The 15089-nt window shown below is 51.3% G+C and overlaps 2 protein-coding genes across 6 annotated transcripts; both read right to left on the bottom strand.

The window, feature by feature from the left end:
- Positions 1-318: 318 nt before the first annotated feature.
- PRAF2 (PRA1 domain family member 2) lies at positions 319-3195 on the bottom strand. The gene is made up of 3 exons (XM_077889590.1): positions 2866-3195; positions 1546-1763; positions 319-1123 (listed from the first exon to the last, which is right to left on the bottom strand). Exons 1-3 carry the CDS (start codon positions 3042-3044, stop codon positions 984-986), a joined length of 537 nt encoding a protein of 178 aa, XP_077745716.1. The 5' UTR covers positions 3045-3195; the 3' UTR covers positions 319-983.
- A 299-nt stretch (positions 3196-3494) lies between these two features.
- Positions 3495-8770, bottom strand: WDR45 (WD repeat domain 45). Of its 5 annotated transcripts, none has more exons than XM_077889585.1 (11): positions 8618-8770; positions 7111-7182; positions 6907-6981; positions 6713-6817; positions 5704-5812; positions 5486-5580; positions 4936-5015; positions 4612-4820; positions 4430-4531; positions 4201-4346; positions 3495-3957 (listed from the first exon to the last, which is right to left on the bottom strand). In XM_077889585.1, exons 2-11 carry the CDS (start codon positions 7163-7165, stop codon positions 3848-3850), a joined length of 1086 nt encoding a protein of 361 aa, XP_077745711.1. In that variant the 5' UTR covers positions 7166-7182; positions 8618-8770; the 3' UTR covers positions 3495-3847. The 5 variants fall into 5 exon arrangements, with proteins under 5 accessions (XP_077745711.1, XP_077745714.1, XP_077745713.1 ...); XM_077889588.1 differs by having other exon boundaries at positions 5704-5809; positions 8618-8769; XM_077889587.1 differs by having other exon boundaries at positions 8684-8754.
- Positions 8771-15089: the final 6319 nt, after the last annotated feature.

Here is a 15089-nt window from a genome sequence, read left to right as displayed (position 1 = left end):
GATAACGTCATCCACTCTGGACTTACTTGCTGTGATGTGGGGCAACATTTTTGCCTGTCTGTGCTCAGATTCCTCACCAGCCCTGAACGAGAGCCCTCAGTGATACAAATGATAGGAAACACTCTGCCCTTAACTATCTTGTGCGTGAATGCCACTCTAGAGGTAACTGGTTCAAAAAAGGAGCTGAGAGCGAGCGGCCCCCCGCCTTCAGTCCACATACTTGACAGAAAGAGATCCAGAGTCCAGCAGAACGGAAAAGCAGAAGGCCACTTCTGGTCATTGAAATGCACGGACTTTACCCCAAAAGCCCACATTGGCTTGAGCGATGCAACAGCCTTTATTGTTGCAGTAACACTGATACAGATGCCCCATGCCGGGTCAGGGCTTGGCTCACCTCACCCCACCCCACCGCACCCCATGGTCTTCATCACTGTAGAAATTTGGAAGCTGGAGGGAGGCAAGTGGGACTTGTGAGTGTTTGGGTCACCTGGAACCAAGGGTTCAACAGGGTCAGGATGCCTGAATCCTGTCCTGAAGGGGGCTGGGAACACTTGGGGCCAGGGTTCAAGATTTGGCAATGCCCTGACCTGGTTTCAAAGCTGGGGTAGGGTCAAGAGCCTTAATCCCGGGTTCAAGAGAATGCCTTGGTCCCAGATCCCAGCTTTGGGGATGAGCATGGTAGATGGGCAGGTCCCAGACTGGGGGTTGGAGTATCTCTGGGTCCAGAGTTTGAGGCTGGCCACGGATGCTCTGGTCTCCAAGCCCCAAGTTCAGGGCTGGGGAAGAGTGGTCCCCTAGGTAATGGGGGCTGGGTAGGAGAGAGATCCCAATTTTGGACCTGGGTGGGGGAGCGGTCTCACATGTCCTCTGCTCTTTGAACTAGATGGGCCCCTCAATTTTATGGGCTAGGAAAGGGCTCTGGGTCCCGGTACTGGTCAGGGTGGGGTGGCATTCTCCAGGTCTTGGGTACAGATCCTAGACTCCTAGGATCCAGCTTCCTGCTCTTGTCCCAGCGCCTCCAGTAGCAGCCCCATTGGCGTCCGCTTGAGACCAATACTCTCAATCTTGTTCTCGATCTTGTTCTTGAGGTTTCGCAGGCGCAGGGAGGCGTGCACCAGAATCACTGCGGGCAGTGCCGAGAGGAGTGGGGTCAGTGGGACGAGACCTCAGCTTCTAGCCAATGGGGGCCCAGAGTGGGGAACTGGAGCACAGGCAGGCCAATAGAGTGGCCAGTGGCCTGGATGCCTCTGATCTTAAAGTGTGGCCCAGGAAGGAGCCTCGCAACAGGGGCGTGGCTAGGGAGGGCATAGGGTAACAGGGACGTGGCGGGTGGAAGACACTTAATACCAAGAGTGAGGCCTGAAAGGGCAGTAATGAGAGGGGTGTTCCCAGAAGGAAGGCAAATCCAGGGAAAGCGCTTTGTCAAGGGGGTGTGGCCATGCCCGCCTGGTGTCCCAGCCCCCTCTTAGGGCAGGGCTGGCCTGCCACTGCGCGCAAGCGCTGCCGCTTATCGGGCCGGGCCGTCGCGGGGTAGCGGATACTCACGAAGCACGGGCCCTGCGATGCTGAGCAGGAAGGTGCAAGCGCCGCCCACGGCCCAGAGAACAAGGAGGCCGAAGGCAAGCACTGCAGCCAGGCAGGCGGCGGGGTGGCTGCGACGGCAGCGGCGCACAGCTGCTTGAGTCTCAGCCGCCCACACCAGCACACCAAGGGCCACCGTCACTACCAGCGCGCTTAGGAGGGTGTGCAGCGGGCGCATGTACCTGCAAGGACAATGGGACTAAGCTAGCCCAGCAGACGGGGGTTGGGGGGGAGGGCTGCCCAGCCTCCAAGCCTCTCGGACCACCATCCACTCAATCCCGCGCCCCAAGAGCTTTGGTTTCCCCTCCCCCCTTCAGGGTCCCCCAGCCCGGCAAATAACTCCTGCCAGCCCTGTCTCCCAACAGTTCCACCCTTCAGGGCTTCCGACTCCCAAGAGCCCTGTGGGCCCTCATTTCTTTCTTGTCAATCTTACAGTCCAACCTTCCTTAGCTCTCCCGTTTCAGGCCCTCTCATCCCGCTAGGCCTCCAGGCTCCCAACCCTACCCCGCCCCCCCGCAGGGCCCCTCTCCAACCCCCTAGACCCCACCCCCAACTCCACCCTATGGGCCCAGCCCGGTAGATTCCCCTTCCAGGCATTCTGTCTCCAGACATTTCCCGCTCACCCGGAGTTCTTACAAGACCCCTTCCAGACTTCTCCACTTCAAATTCCCTACCCAAGTTCCCACTTCTTATAGATATCTCTCTCCATCGTTGCTAGAACCCCTTGAAAGGGTCTCTTTCAGCCCTGCCCAAATCCCTCCAGGTTCTCCACCCTTCTCTGCTCTCAGGCCTTCCACCCCTGGTTCAAGTTCCCCAAGAGGTACTTGCTCCTGGAACGTTCCAATCACAGCCAGGCTCCCGTCCAAGCTCAGAGCCTCTACCAGCCCATCCTCCCAACCTTTCAACTTGACCACATCCCTGTCCCTGCCCGAAGTCCTCCAGGGCCACCTTAATCTGGCCCCATCACTCACATCTTCCCCCTCCACCCCCACTGTCACTTTCAAGCCCTCCTTATCTTCAGGTCCAGCTCCTTACCCAGTCTCTCCTCCAGTCCCACATTCTCCATCCTCCTGACCTTCTATCCTCGGGGCTCTAGCCCACCCAAGGCACTCCCTATAGCCACATTCGGACTTCCTTCAAGTTCCCCTCCCAGGCCCTGTAGGTTCTCCATCTCCAAGGAACTCGCCCTTCCAGCCTTGCCACCCCCCATCTCAAGATCCCGCGGGTGCACCCTCCCTGCCCCGCAGGCGTCCCAGGCCAACCACATCTCCCTCCCTCCCTCACCCAGCCAGAGCGAGACTGAAGAGGAAGCACAGAAGGTAGTTAGTCTGGTAGTAGAGGAGGTTGTTGATGACGCGATGGCACCAACGCTGCGGGTCGCACGGATCCGGAGCCGCCAGGCGCGCCGACCCCAGAACGAAGTCGTCCAGGGCGCGTAACGGTGGCAGCCGCACCTCCGACATCCTGCCGGTCAATGTAGCTGGACCAGCCAGAAGAGCCGCCGGACTACAACCCCCGTTACACCCTACGCCACTGCGAGGGACACCGGGAAATGAAGTCTGGGCCGAGGGGCGGCTCTCTTAACCAGCTGGGCCAACTACGCAACCGTAGTACATGTGACCGGAAACACCGGCAAACACGCCTGAACTGTAAGGCTGCAGGGGCTGCCGGGAAATCAAGTCTCCACAGCTGGGAGAGACGATCCCATTCATCCCCAGGTGGGGGCGCCCAAGGGCGACTGTTCTGGGCGGTGCTGATGGCGCAAGTACGCAGCAGGCATTCTAGGACATGCAGATAGGAACTGTCAGAACGACGGGGCCCATCCTGCTCCCTTGTCGTCAGGGTCCAAGAGGGTCACACCTACTTGGAACTTCCTCCATGCCCCACCCACACCCCCCAGGTCCAGCCGTGAATACTATCAAGGGCCTTTTATTCACATTCACATCAGAGATGTCTCTTTCTGGGAAGGTTTTTTAATCCCCACAGATTTAATCAGGGCACTCCCTCTGGGTCCCTAGCAGTCTTCTTCAGGCTGGGAGCCCCAGGAGGTCTGCTCCCTCCCTGGGTCCCTGGCCTGGCCCTGCAGGCACACAGTGACGAGAAGTGCTTGGGGGAAGTGAGCTGTTTAGGCATAGTGCTGCCAAATGGAAGGTGGGCACCTGCCCCATTAATGCTTGCAGGCTGGTAGCTTCCACAGCACTCCTGATCCCCTGAAGGCTTTGCAATCTGCTGCCACTGCAGGACCCTTGCACAACCCACAGTGTCCTTAAAAGTCATCATCATCACAGATGTCAAGGTACACATCAAAAGCCTCTCTGTTGCAGTTTCCATCAGGAGTGAAGACATATTTGTGGAAGGTCCCATCCACACAGATGGCTGGAAGAGGGGGGGAACGGGGTAAAGGTTAAAAGCTGCTGAAGCCACATGCTCCGATCCTCTCCAGCGACCCAGGACCCATGATCTACCTCCAGGCCTTTGTCCACATGCCATCCCTCTCATGGTGGCGTTGAGCTGCCCACTCTAGCTCTCTCAGGCTTTCCATGCCCTAAAATTCCTGCAGGTCCAAAATGCAGGACTTTCCCCATGCCATACCCCGAATCAAGAGCCATTCCCACTCACCGATGACAGAGTTGACGTTCTTGGAAGTATTGCGACCGAACGCGCAGATGCAGGCTGACTCAGCAGGCACCGTGAAGCTTGCCAGGCTCCACTGAGAGTCCACGTACTGCCCAATCATAGGCCCCACCTTGCCCACACGAGCCAGCCTGCAGGCAGCACTGGATAAGCCCAGGTGTGGTACATGGGCAGGGGGATGGGGACACAGCAGGGCAGGGCAGGGCGTACTCACGCAGAGCGACGGTTGAGGCGAGTATCCTTCAGAGCAAAGATATGGACTGTGCCCTTGTCACTGGAAGCGCAGAGGAAGGAGGAATCGTGGCTGAAGTTGATGCTGGAAGACACAACCAGCAGTGAGGCCCATGTGCCATGTGGCCTGGGGTCACCAGCCCACCACACATACCCTATGCTCACCAGTAGAGGGTGGCAGGGTCAGTGCCTCGGCGCAATTCCACCAGTTTCTCCTTGGACTGCGTGTCAAAAAGGCGAATGAGGGTGCCTTTCTGAGAGGCTGAGGCTACTACAGTGCCTGGCTGGTTCAGGGACACACAGGCCACGTCACTCTGATGGGCGTTGATGGTAAACGGAGCAGATGAAGTGCCAGGCTTTGTGCTCGCCAGGTCCTGTGGCAGAAGGAGCACTTTGGGCTTGGGGTAGTCCAGAAGGCAGAGGTCAACCATCCACACAGGAGCCAGCCCACCCACTTACCCACCTACCCTTGCCCACTAGGCAGCTCACCACAAGTTGCAGACTCCCACACTTGTGTCCTGGGAACACCAGCAGCTGTTTCTCCAGGCTGGGGCAGAGGTCACAAAGCCCTAGGGTGTGAGGACACAATGTTGGTGGGGCGGGCGCTGGTGAGGGGGAACAGAGTCTCAAAATGGACAGAAGCTGCATAAGGGCCAGGCCTTGACCTTCTGTGATCTAGGTTACCCATGGAACCCCCCAAGTGGCCAGGCAGATTCCCCACCTCCCCATGCAGCTGTGGCGGCCCCAGGAGGGCCCAAGGATCCCTGGCACAGCCACCTGTGTCCTTACTGGGTGTTTCTGACCTGCTATCTGGGGCACCCGGGGGTAGAGGGGGAGAGAGAACTGGCTAAAAGGATGGAAAGATGGACAGACTGAGAATGTGAGCAGCTCTCAGTCCACCTGAGCATTTCTACACAAAGACTCTCTCTCTGCCCCCCCTTTCCTGGCTTCTCTGGTGCCTCTTCCATTCTCTCATTTCTGTCCCTCTGCCCCATCCACTGCCTCCTGCCCTCACACCTGCGTATCTGGGTCCTCTCACCCTTGGGGTTGTCCCGGGTGTCAAACTCGAACAGCTTTCGAGGACTGTCAGGGAAGGAGTACACATAGATGCGGTTCCTCAGCACGATCACAATTCTGTGGGCATCACACAATGCAGGATGTCCGTAAGGGGAGGGCAGGATGCCCATCCAGGACTAACCCTCTTGCCTGCTGTGGGGGACCTCCTACCTCCCCCACCCGGGTCCTCCTCAGGCTCACTTGTCATGGCGCATGCGCACAGCCAGCACTGGCTTGGTGAAGGTGAACTCCAGCACCAGCTTGTCCTTGGAGTCCTTGCCCTCCCGGGCATCGTCCCAGATCAGCACTGCTGGGCAGGTGGGTACGTTGTCGGGGCCAAGATTTAGGGCGAGGGGCAGCCCTGGTGACACAGGACCCACCCCTACTCCCCATGGGACCTCAACCCACTTGCTTGACCTTTTGCTAACACCAACGTGAGCCTCCTATGGCATGAGCGCCTGTGGATATGATGGCTGACAGAACAGGTTTCTCAAACCCTTATACTCATTTACAGATGAAGAAACAGAGGCTTGAGGGGGGTGAGTATCTGGCCAAGGACCTCGTTGCCCATCAGCAACCAAGCAGGGACTTATACCCAGGCCTGTAACTTCCCCCTCAGTAACTATTTCTGCCTCCAGGCTCCCAATACATACACCTAGAGGACTTCTGCGATGGATCCTAGGGCTCTGTGACACGCCCAGGCCTCTCTTTCCACGTCCCAGTGGGATCAGCAAAAACCCTTAGAACAAATGGCTCCTGAGGCCCAAAGCCAGAAGGCACCAGGGAGGATGCTTCAAGATTTTTAGACCAATAGGCTGTGTGACTTTGGAAAAGTCTTTTAACCTCTCTGGACCTCAGCCTCAATTTCTTTATCTGTAAACATGGGGTTAATAATACTTCCTGTCACAGAGAGTTACCATGAGACTTTAAGTGAGTTAATATGTGTTGAGTGCTTAGAACAGTCCCAGGCTCACAGCAAGTGCTCCACAGGTAAGGACATGGCAGACAGGAGGCATTCAGTAAGTGTTAAGTGAAGGCAAAACACCAAGCTTCTCAAGCGGTAAGATCCACGACTTCCCAGTGAGAGTCCCTCACTGCGGGACTCTGAGGTGCTCTACCATCTTCATCTGCCAGTGCCTCGGGGTGCCTGGGGAAGCCAGGATTCTGGGGAATCTGGGCTGAGGGCAGAGGATGGGATGACGGCACTTACCTGAGATCTCTGAGAACTTGGGGCTGCTACCACCACCCACCAGGGCCAGCAGGTTGCAACGGTGTAGCATTTCCACCAGACCCATGCTGCCCACCTGCTCGTGGTCTGGACAAGGACCAGGGTGTCAGTAGGGGTGGGAACCAAGGCCCAGCCCATCCCTTCTGCCCACTGCCCCACCCTCACCAACGGCTCACCCAGATGCCCCTTCTCCATCAACGGCTCCACGTTGTAGATGCGCACACCTGTCTCCATGGCGCAGCAAAAGCAGCCTGGGAGGATGAGGGAAATTTGAGCTGCCTGAAAGGATGCCCAGCTGGAAGCTAGGGGCTTAACACCCACCTCTGGCCATTCTTTCCCTCCCTCCCACCCACAATGGTGCAAGCACAAGCCTCTCTCACTTTGGTCTTGGTTGAAACGGAGGCTGGTCACTCCTCGAAGTGGCTGCTGAGTCATGGTCCAGGATTGCTTCCCTGGACACAAATGGGTATAGAGTTGGGAAGAGTCCTGGGGCTTGCCCTCCAAGTCCCAGAACTCCTGTCCTCAAATGACTTCTTCCTCCTCCTCTACTACCTACTGCTCCCAGCAGGGCTACAAAGAAAACAAAAAAGGGGGATAGTCCTGGGGTCACTAAGCTCCCACGACCCCAAAGAGCATGGCCAGAAACTTCTCCATCTTCTTCCACTTGGTTGACCCCAGCTCCAGGTCTCCCTTGACTTGGACTCCTCATCTCCTTCTTACTCCCTGGCCCTCACTGCTTGTCCAGAAATAATGGGGTAGAGGGTGCCCTTGCCCTAGTGATATCTCTTCCCCACCCCCAGCCAATCCTGGTCCATATGCCCCATGTGGCCTGGAACCACCCCCCTCCCACCCACTTCTCATCTTCACACCTGGGCTTAGCATCCCACTCCACCACCTGCCAATAAACAGGGAAAGAGGGCTAAGACATTCACTTCTTCCCACACCTCCCTGGCCCTGGCCCTGGTCCACCACCCACAGGACTTCCTCTCCTCCTGCCCTTCTGAGGCTCCCAACCTATTCCACCATGTCAGAGCCCTCGCACACCTTCCCTCTTCCCAGGCTTCTCCAAACCCCCTCAGGATCCCATGCCTAGCTCCAGATGACCCCTTCTCATGCCATGCTAACCTCTGTCCAACCAGGGCCAGCGTGGATGCACCCCAGGCCCCCTTATGCCCTAGATACCCTACAGATTCCCCTATGACTTCAAATCATCCAATCGTCCACTCCTGGGACATCCCCTTCCATGTGCTTTTGTCACTGACTCCAATGCAGACTGGCTTGAACCTACTCCCAGGAATCCCATCCCTCTTACATTCCTCCTCCAGATTCTCTATCCCCGCCCCAAACCCCCTGCCTCAGGGCAGCCTTCCTCACCAAGACTTGCCTAGGACACACCTCCCCAAACCCCCACCTGTAACAACTCAACCCCACCAAGACGCCTTCCCCAGGCCCCTCTAAGATTCCTGCCCTAGAGCACCCATACTCCCTTCAAACCCCCCATCTCCCCAAGACCTTTGCCCAAGTACACCCCTCCCCATTCTCCAAGAGCTCAAACCTACCTTCCCCCCCCTTGTGCCACCTCCACTGGACCGTCTCACTCCCCAAAGACTAATTCTTAGTACAGCCCCACTTTCCATGACCCCTTTTTGGACCCAAATTCCAAAGTTCTTTGCCACCCAAGAACCCTGACCCGGGATGCCTCCATTTCCTCATAACCAAGACCGCCCACATACTCCTTCCAACGCCCGCACCCACTTAGGCTGCCTGTCCGAGACTCCTCCCGACCACCAAGACCTCGCTCGGTTCAAGGGACCCACTACCCTAACCCTCTCCCAGACTCCAACCAATTCTGGGATCATGCCCCAGTTCTCCGCTGCCTGCACAAACCTGACCTCCACGCGTGCCCGATCCCAACCCCAGCTGTCGGTGCCGCCCGCGGCCCGGTTTTCTGACCTCCCGGGCCCAGACGCCCGGCTCCGGTGTTTACATTAGGTCTCACTTCCGGGGGAGGGAGTCTGTGACCGGAAGTGACTCATCGTGACCGGAAGTGACTCATCCTGGCCGGAAAACGCGGCCGCAGCTCTCCTCACTGGGGTTCCAGGTCCTTGGAGCTATGTGAGCCATAGTGGCATCCTCCAGAGGCTGTGCAAGGGCCTGGCTGTCTGAGGGAGCCGAGGAGGGTGGACGAGAGACATTTTCCCTTGCTGAGCGGAAGAGGGCCGAGCACTCCCCAGTTCGGTCCTGCTCGGAGAGCGAGAGGCGTTAACTTTCTGGGCTAACGAGACTTGGGCCTCCGAGGTGGGCTAGAGCGGCCTTCCTGGCTGGAAATACTTGTCCTCCCAGATTTCCAGAGAGGCGGGTGGGGAGGCCGGGGCGGCCACAGACCTGGAGACCTTGGAAAGCTGAAACTCCCCTTGCCCAGGGGAAGCCAGCCACTCCCCGCCCTTGGTTTTGTTTAAAAAAACAAAAAAAAAATGGGTTTTTACTGGTAAGAGGTAAATGCTTACCGTGGGGAAAAAAAGACCAGTTATGTGTCTACTGGAAATACTTTTTTTTTTAAGATTTTATTTTATTATTTATTCATGAGAGACAGAGACACAGGCAGAGGGAGAAGCAGGCTCCAAGCAGGGAGCCTGACGTGGGACTCGATCCAGGGTCTCCAGGATCAGGCCCTGGGCTGAAGGGGGTGCTAAACCACTGAGCCACCTGGGCTGCCCTGGAAATACTTTTTTTTTTTTAATATTTTTATTTATTTATGATAGTCACAGAGAGAGAGAGGGGCAGAGACACAGGCAGAGGGAGAAGCAGGCTCCATGCCAGGAGCCCGACGTGGGATTCGATCCCGGGTCTCCAGGATCGCGCCCCAGGCCAAAGGCAGGCTCCAAACCGCTGCGCCACCCAGGGATCCCTGGAAATACTTTTTTAATTCAGCTTTTAACTTTTGAGGTAACTGGATTCACGTGTAGTTTTGAGAAATAATACAAAGAAATCAGATGTACTTTTAATGGTTTCCCCCAAAGGTAACATATAAAATTAATAGTAAAACATTAAAATCAGGGCATTGACATTGATACCGTCTAGCCATGGTTTTTCTCAAGTGCTGTTTTGATGCTTTTTAAAAATTTTATTAACATATAATAGAAGTCTGTTTTAATTCCAACTTTGTAACTGATTGCTGGCATTCCATGGAATAAATGTAGCATTGCTCAACTGGGTTGTCTCATGTATGAGGCTGTCAACATATTGTGAATTTGGGCTCCATATACTGCCCTAGGTGTGACTCCATTGCTGTGATCCTTGGCAAGGCCAGTTTTGTGGCCTTCTTCAGTCTCTACTGCCTCATGTCCCAGACCATATTTAACTCAATTCAGTTTGGGTTCTGCTACTCCCATGTCTCTGAGACTGCTCTTAACCAGATCACCTGTGAATAATCTTGCTAAACCAGCAGTCATTTCCCTACCCTCTCCTATGACTGCCCAATGCATTCCAGTTTCTTACTCTCACTCTCTTGGTTTTATCCTGTTTCTGTCTACTCTTCCACCTTTATCCAATTTCCAAATATTAGAGCATCCTTGGGTATGACTCTGGCCCCTTTGCTTTTGTAGTCAATATTCTCTCCCTAGGGGAGTTCAACTTCTCTTGTATCCTTAATTATTGCAAATATTTGGGAGATCCACTAATTTAGGCCTCTAGCCTAGACCTTTTTCCTGAACACCAGACTTAGATACGTATATACGTAAATTATGGCCTGTATGACATCTTCTTGTGATGTCTCTTAAAGTAGCTCACACTTAATACATCCAAACAGATCTCAGATTTTTTTGGCTCAAATACCCTCTTGTCTCCCTCATCTCAACTAATGGAACAACAACACTCAGTTTGTCACTCAATTCAAACAGCAGATATATCATGCTTGATTCTTCTCTGTTGTTCCTGGCAAATTCTGTTTGTCTCCTTATCAAAAGGTGTCAGAAATAAACACCTCATTTACTTGCAATCAAGATGGAGGAACAGGGACTGAATTTGCTTTCTCACCTGAAACAACTCTCCCCCCTCAAAAAGAGCCAGACAAAATACATCAAACAATGGTTTTCAAGACATAGACATCAGGCAGTGAAAAATAGTGATCACTGAAAAATGAGAAACAAGATGAGCCTGACAATTGGCCCAGCATACTGCTTGGAGAGTTTCCATCCTACAGCACAGGAAGGGGAGACTGAGTTAGAAAGCCCTGATGACCTCCCTAAATTGAGATAGTTCAGAGAGACAAGGGTACTTAGAATTCAAAGGACAGAATATCAAGAGAGAGCTGCACAGGGAGAGAATCAGAAATCTGCAGAGGGTTCCCTGTGAGCATTCAGTAGAGTAGCGATCAGTGCATGCACCGAAAAAACTACCCAAGGCTAGGGAAAGGACCATCCAAATGAATTAGAGGGAACAGGGCCTGGCACACTGGCAGGGAATAGTTCTTGCTCCTGTAAACTAGACTGGGAAAACTCACAATTTGCAGGGCGTAAAATACACAGGAAAGTCTTGCCTCAGTCATGGAAAAAAAACTAACTGTAGACTTAGTACTGCTCCAGACCCACTTAACAAATCATAAGACCCTGAAAAAGGAAACTGTCTCCAATTAACTATCTCAGTATAAAGGTCAGGAAGATTTATAAGAATAATAATCCAGCACCTAAAAAAGTAAAATTTATGATGTCTGTTTCCAAACAGACATGATCAGGCATAAAAAGGCATAAAAAGAAGCAGAAAGTGGGCAGCCCGGGTGGCTCAGCAGTTTAGCGCCTGCCTTCAGCCCAGGGCGTGATCCTGGAGACCTGGGATCCAGTCCCACGTCAGGCTCCCTGCATGGAGCCTGCTTCTCCCTCTGCCTGTGTCTCTGCCTCTCTCTCTGTGTCTCTCATAAATAAATAAATAAATAAATAAATAAATAAATAAATAAATAAATAAAATCTTTTTTAAAAAAGGAAATACATACAGTAACATGGAAGAACCTTAAAAATAAATGCTAAGTAAAAGAAGCCAGTCAACAAAGAACTGCATATTGTAAGATTCCACGTACAAGATGTCCAAAATAGGCAAGTCCATAGAGACAGAAAGTACATTAGTGGTTGCTTAGGGCTGACAGCAGCAGTGATGGCCCATGGGTGTGGGGGGTAGGGTGGTGATTGGGATTAAAAAGCACTGACTGCTAAGGGGTATGGGGTTTCTTTTTGGGGTAATGAAAACATTCTAAAACTGTGTGTTATAATAGTTGCACAAAAGTAAACTAAAAAAAAATCATACACTTTAAATGATGAATTGTAGGGCAGCCCCGGTGGCTCAGTGGTTTAGCGCTGCCTTCAGCCCGGGCATGATCCTGGAGTCCTGGGATCGAGTCCCACATCAGGCTCCCTGGATGGAGCCTGCTCCTCCCTCTGTCTGTGTCTCTGCCTCTCTCTCTCTCTCTGTATCTCTCATGAATAAATAAATAAAATATTTAAAATAAAATAAAATAGGGATCCCTGGGTGGCGCAGCGGTTTGGCGCCTGCCTTTGGCCCAGGGCGCGATCCTGGAGACCTGGGATCGAATCCCACGTCGGGCTCCCAGTGCATGGAGCCTGCTTCTCCCTCTGCCTGTGTCTCTGCCCCTCTCTCTCTCTGTGACTATCATAAAAAATAAAATAAATAAAATAAAATAAAATAAAATAAAATAAAATAAAATAAAATAAAATAAATGATGAATTATATAGTCCGTGAATTATAGAAAATTACATTGTAGAGGATTAATGACTAGACATCACAGAAGAAAACTGTTAGTGACTTGAAGTCATACCAATAGAAACTAAAGAAATGAAACAGAAAAATAAAGAATCCAAAAAATAAATAAAGAGAGCATAAATGAGCAATTGGACAATTTCAAATGGCCTTATATGCAGGGAAATAGAATCCCAAAAGGAGAAGAGGAGGGACAGGAAAAAGTATGTGAGGGAATAATATCCTAAAACTTTCCAAAATTAATGAAAAACATAAGCCCACAGATCCAAGAAATTTAATGAATTCCACTACAAAAAAAAACCATGAAAAATACTAAATGCAGGTACATTGTAATGAAATTACTCCAAACTGATGATAACAGAGAAAAATCCTAAAAGCAGCCAGAGAAATAAGACGTGTTACATAAATGGGAAAAAGAGAGAAAAATGACATCAGATTCTCATCAGCAATAATACAAACAAGAAGACAGTAGGGCAACATGTTTAAAAGAGGATGTCACTGGGGATCTCTGGGTGGCTCAGAGGTTTAGCGCCTGCCTTTGGCCCAGGACGTGATCCTGGAGTCATGGGATCAAGTCCCAGGATCAAGTCCCGCATCGGGCTCCCTGCGTGGAGCCTGCTTCTCTCTCTGCCTGTATCTCTGCCTCTCTCTCTCTCTCTGTGTCTCTCATGAATGAATGAATGAATGAATAAATGAATAAATAAATAAATAAATAAATAAATAAATAATGTCACTTTCTGAATGGTAGAGTAAGGAACTCCCAAATCCATGCCTCCATAAAAGTAATGAAAACACTGGCCAACAACAATAGGAAAAAAAAAAGGTCCCAATTAACCTTCTGGGAACTTTACATAAGCCAAAAGCTTGAAACAGTCTGAGGAGCATTAATTAAAGAAAACTACCTGAATCTTGATAAGGATGAGCTTTGTGCATTATTCCTTATGTGCCTTATTCCTGCCCCCCTCTACCCAGCTCCATCATACCAATGAAAACCAGCAGCCTAACAGGATGAAGGTAGGAAAATGGGCTTGGAGCTCTCCTGAAAGCTACATTCCTAAAAATTGTCATCCTCTTTAAAAATCACGTTAACATAAATAGCATTTTTTCCAAAACAAAAAACATTTGTGAGAAGAGTGGCATTGTTTTACATTTTTGTAAATCTCTTTAATGTTTGGTTTATTTTTTTAAAGATTTTTTAAAATGCAGTTTATTTTTTTAAAAGATTGTATTTATTTATTCATGAAAGAGAGGCAGAGACATAGACAGAGCGAGAAGCAGGCTCCCTGCAGGAAGCCAGATGTGGGACTCAATCCCAGGACTCCAGGATCACGCCCTGGACCGAAGGCAGATGCTCAACTGCTGAGCCACCCAGGAATCCCATAAAGATTTCTTATTTATTCACTTGAGAGAGAGAGAGCACAAGCAGGGGAAGAGACAGAGGCAGAAGGAGAAGCATACTCCCAACCAAACTGGGAGCCCAACATGGGGCTTGATCCCAGGACCCTGGCCTAAGGCAGAGCTCAATCATCTGAGCCATCCACGCACCCCTGATGTTTGGTTCAATAGAAAATAGCTAGATTCTCATATGCTCCCGAGTTCAATCTCGAGATATCACATATTTGATGTCCTTTGGAAAACTCTTACTACACACTTGTGACAGAATGAATGTGAAAAAGGCAAATAATGTCTTAGTATCAGAAAAATACTTCTGACCTCGAGATGTCTTGAAAGATTCTTGAGGGGATGCCTGTGTGGCTCAGCAGTTGAACTTCTGCCTTTAGCTCTGGAAATGATTCCGGGATCTGGAATGGAGTCCTGCATCAGGCTCTCTGCGAGGAGCCTGCTTCTCCTTCTGCCTCTCTCTGTGTTTCTCATGAATAAATAAATAAAATCTTAAAAAAATAAAGATTCTTGAGGACCTCCAGAGATCCCAGACCACACTGAGAACTACTAATCACAGCTGTTAGGGGGCACCTGAGTAGCTCAGTCAGTTAACTGTCTGACTTTGGCTCAGGGTATGATTCTGAAGTCCTGGGATCAAACCCGCATGGGGCTCCCTGCTAATCAGGGAGCCTGCTTCTCCCTCTGCCCCTCACCCTGCCCTCTGGCTCTCGCTCTTGCTCTCAAATACATAAATATTTTTTTTAAATTAAAGCTGTTAAAACTTCTGGTTATAGAGGTACCAACCAATCCTCACCTCCACAATGAATGTTTACCTCACCTTTATACTAGAGCCAATAGGGCTTAACATCTTATTTGAATGAAGATGGGTTCCTAAGTCAGAGATGGGCTCTGAAGTCAGAGAAGCTTTTGTGATAAGGTGACATTTGAGCAGAAACCTAAAGGAAGAGAGGGAATGAGTCATAGAAATTTAGGAGAAGAGCAGTGCAGGCAAAAGGATCAGCAAGGATATCAATACAGCTTGAGAGGTGAGGTCACTGAGTTATGGTGTCAGGAGCAGATCATGCAGGGCTTTGTAGGCCACTTTAAAGGCTTTGGCTCAAACATTTAAAAAAAATAAAGGCTTTGGCCTCCGTTCTGAGTGAGATAGGGAGCCACCAGGGAGTTTGGAGGAGAGGATAGAGACATGACC

The sequence above is a fragment of the Canis aureus genome, chromosome X, assembly GCF_053574225.1.
Source record: "Canis aureus isolate CA01 chromosome X, VMU_Caureus_v.1.0, whole genome shotgun sequence".
In the NCBI taxonomy this organism is placed as follows: Eukaryota; Metazoa; Chordata; class Mammalia; order Carnivora; family Canidae; genus Canis; species Canis aureus.
This window is presented reverse-complemented; position numbering and strand designations above follow the sequence as displayed.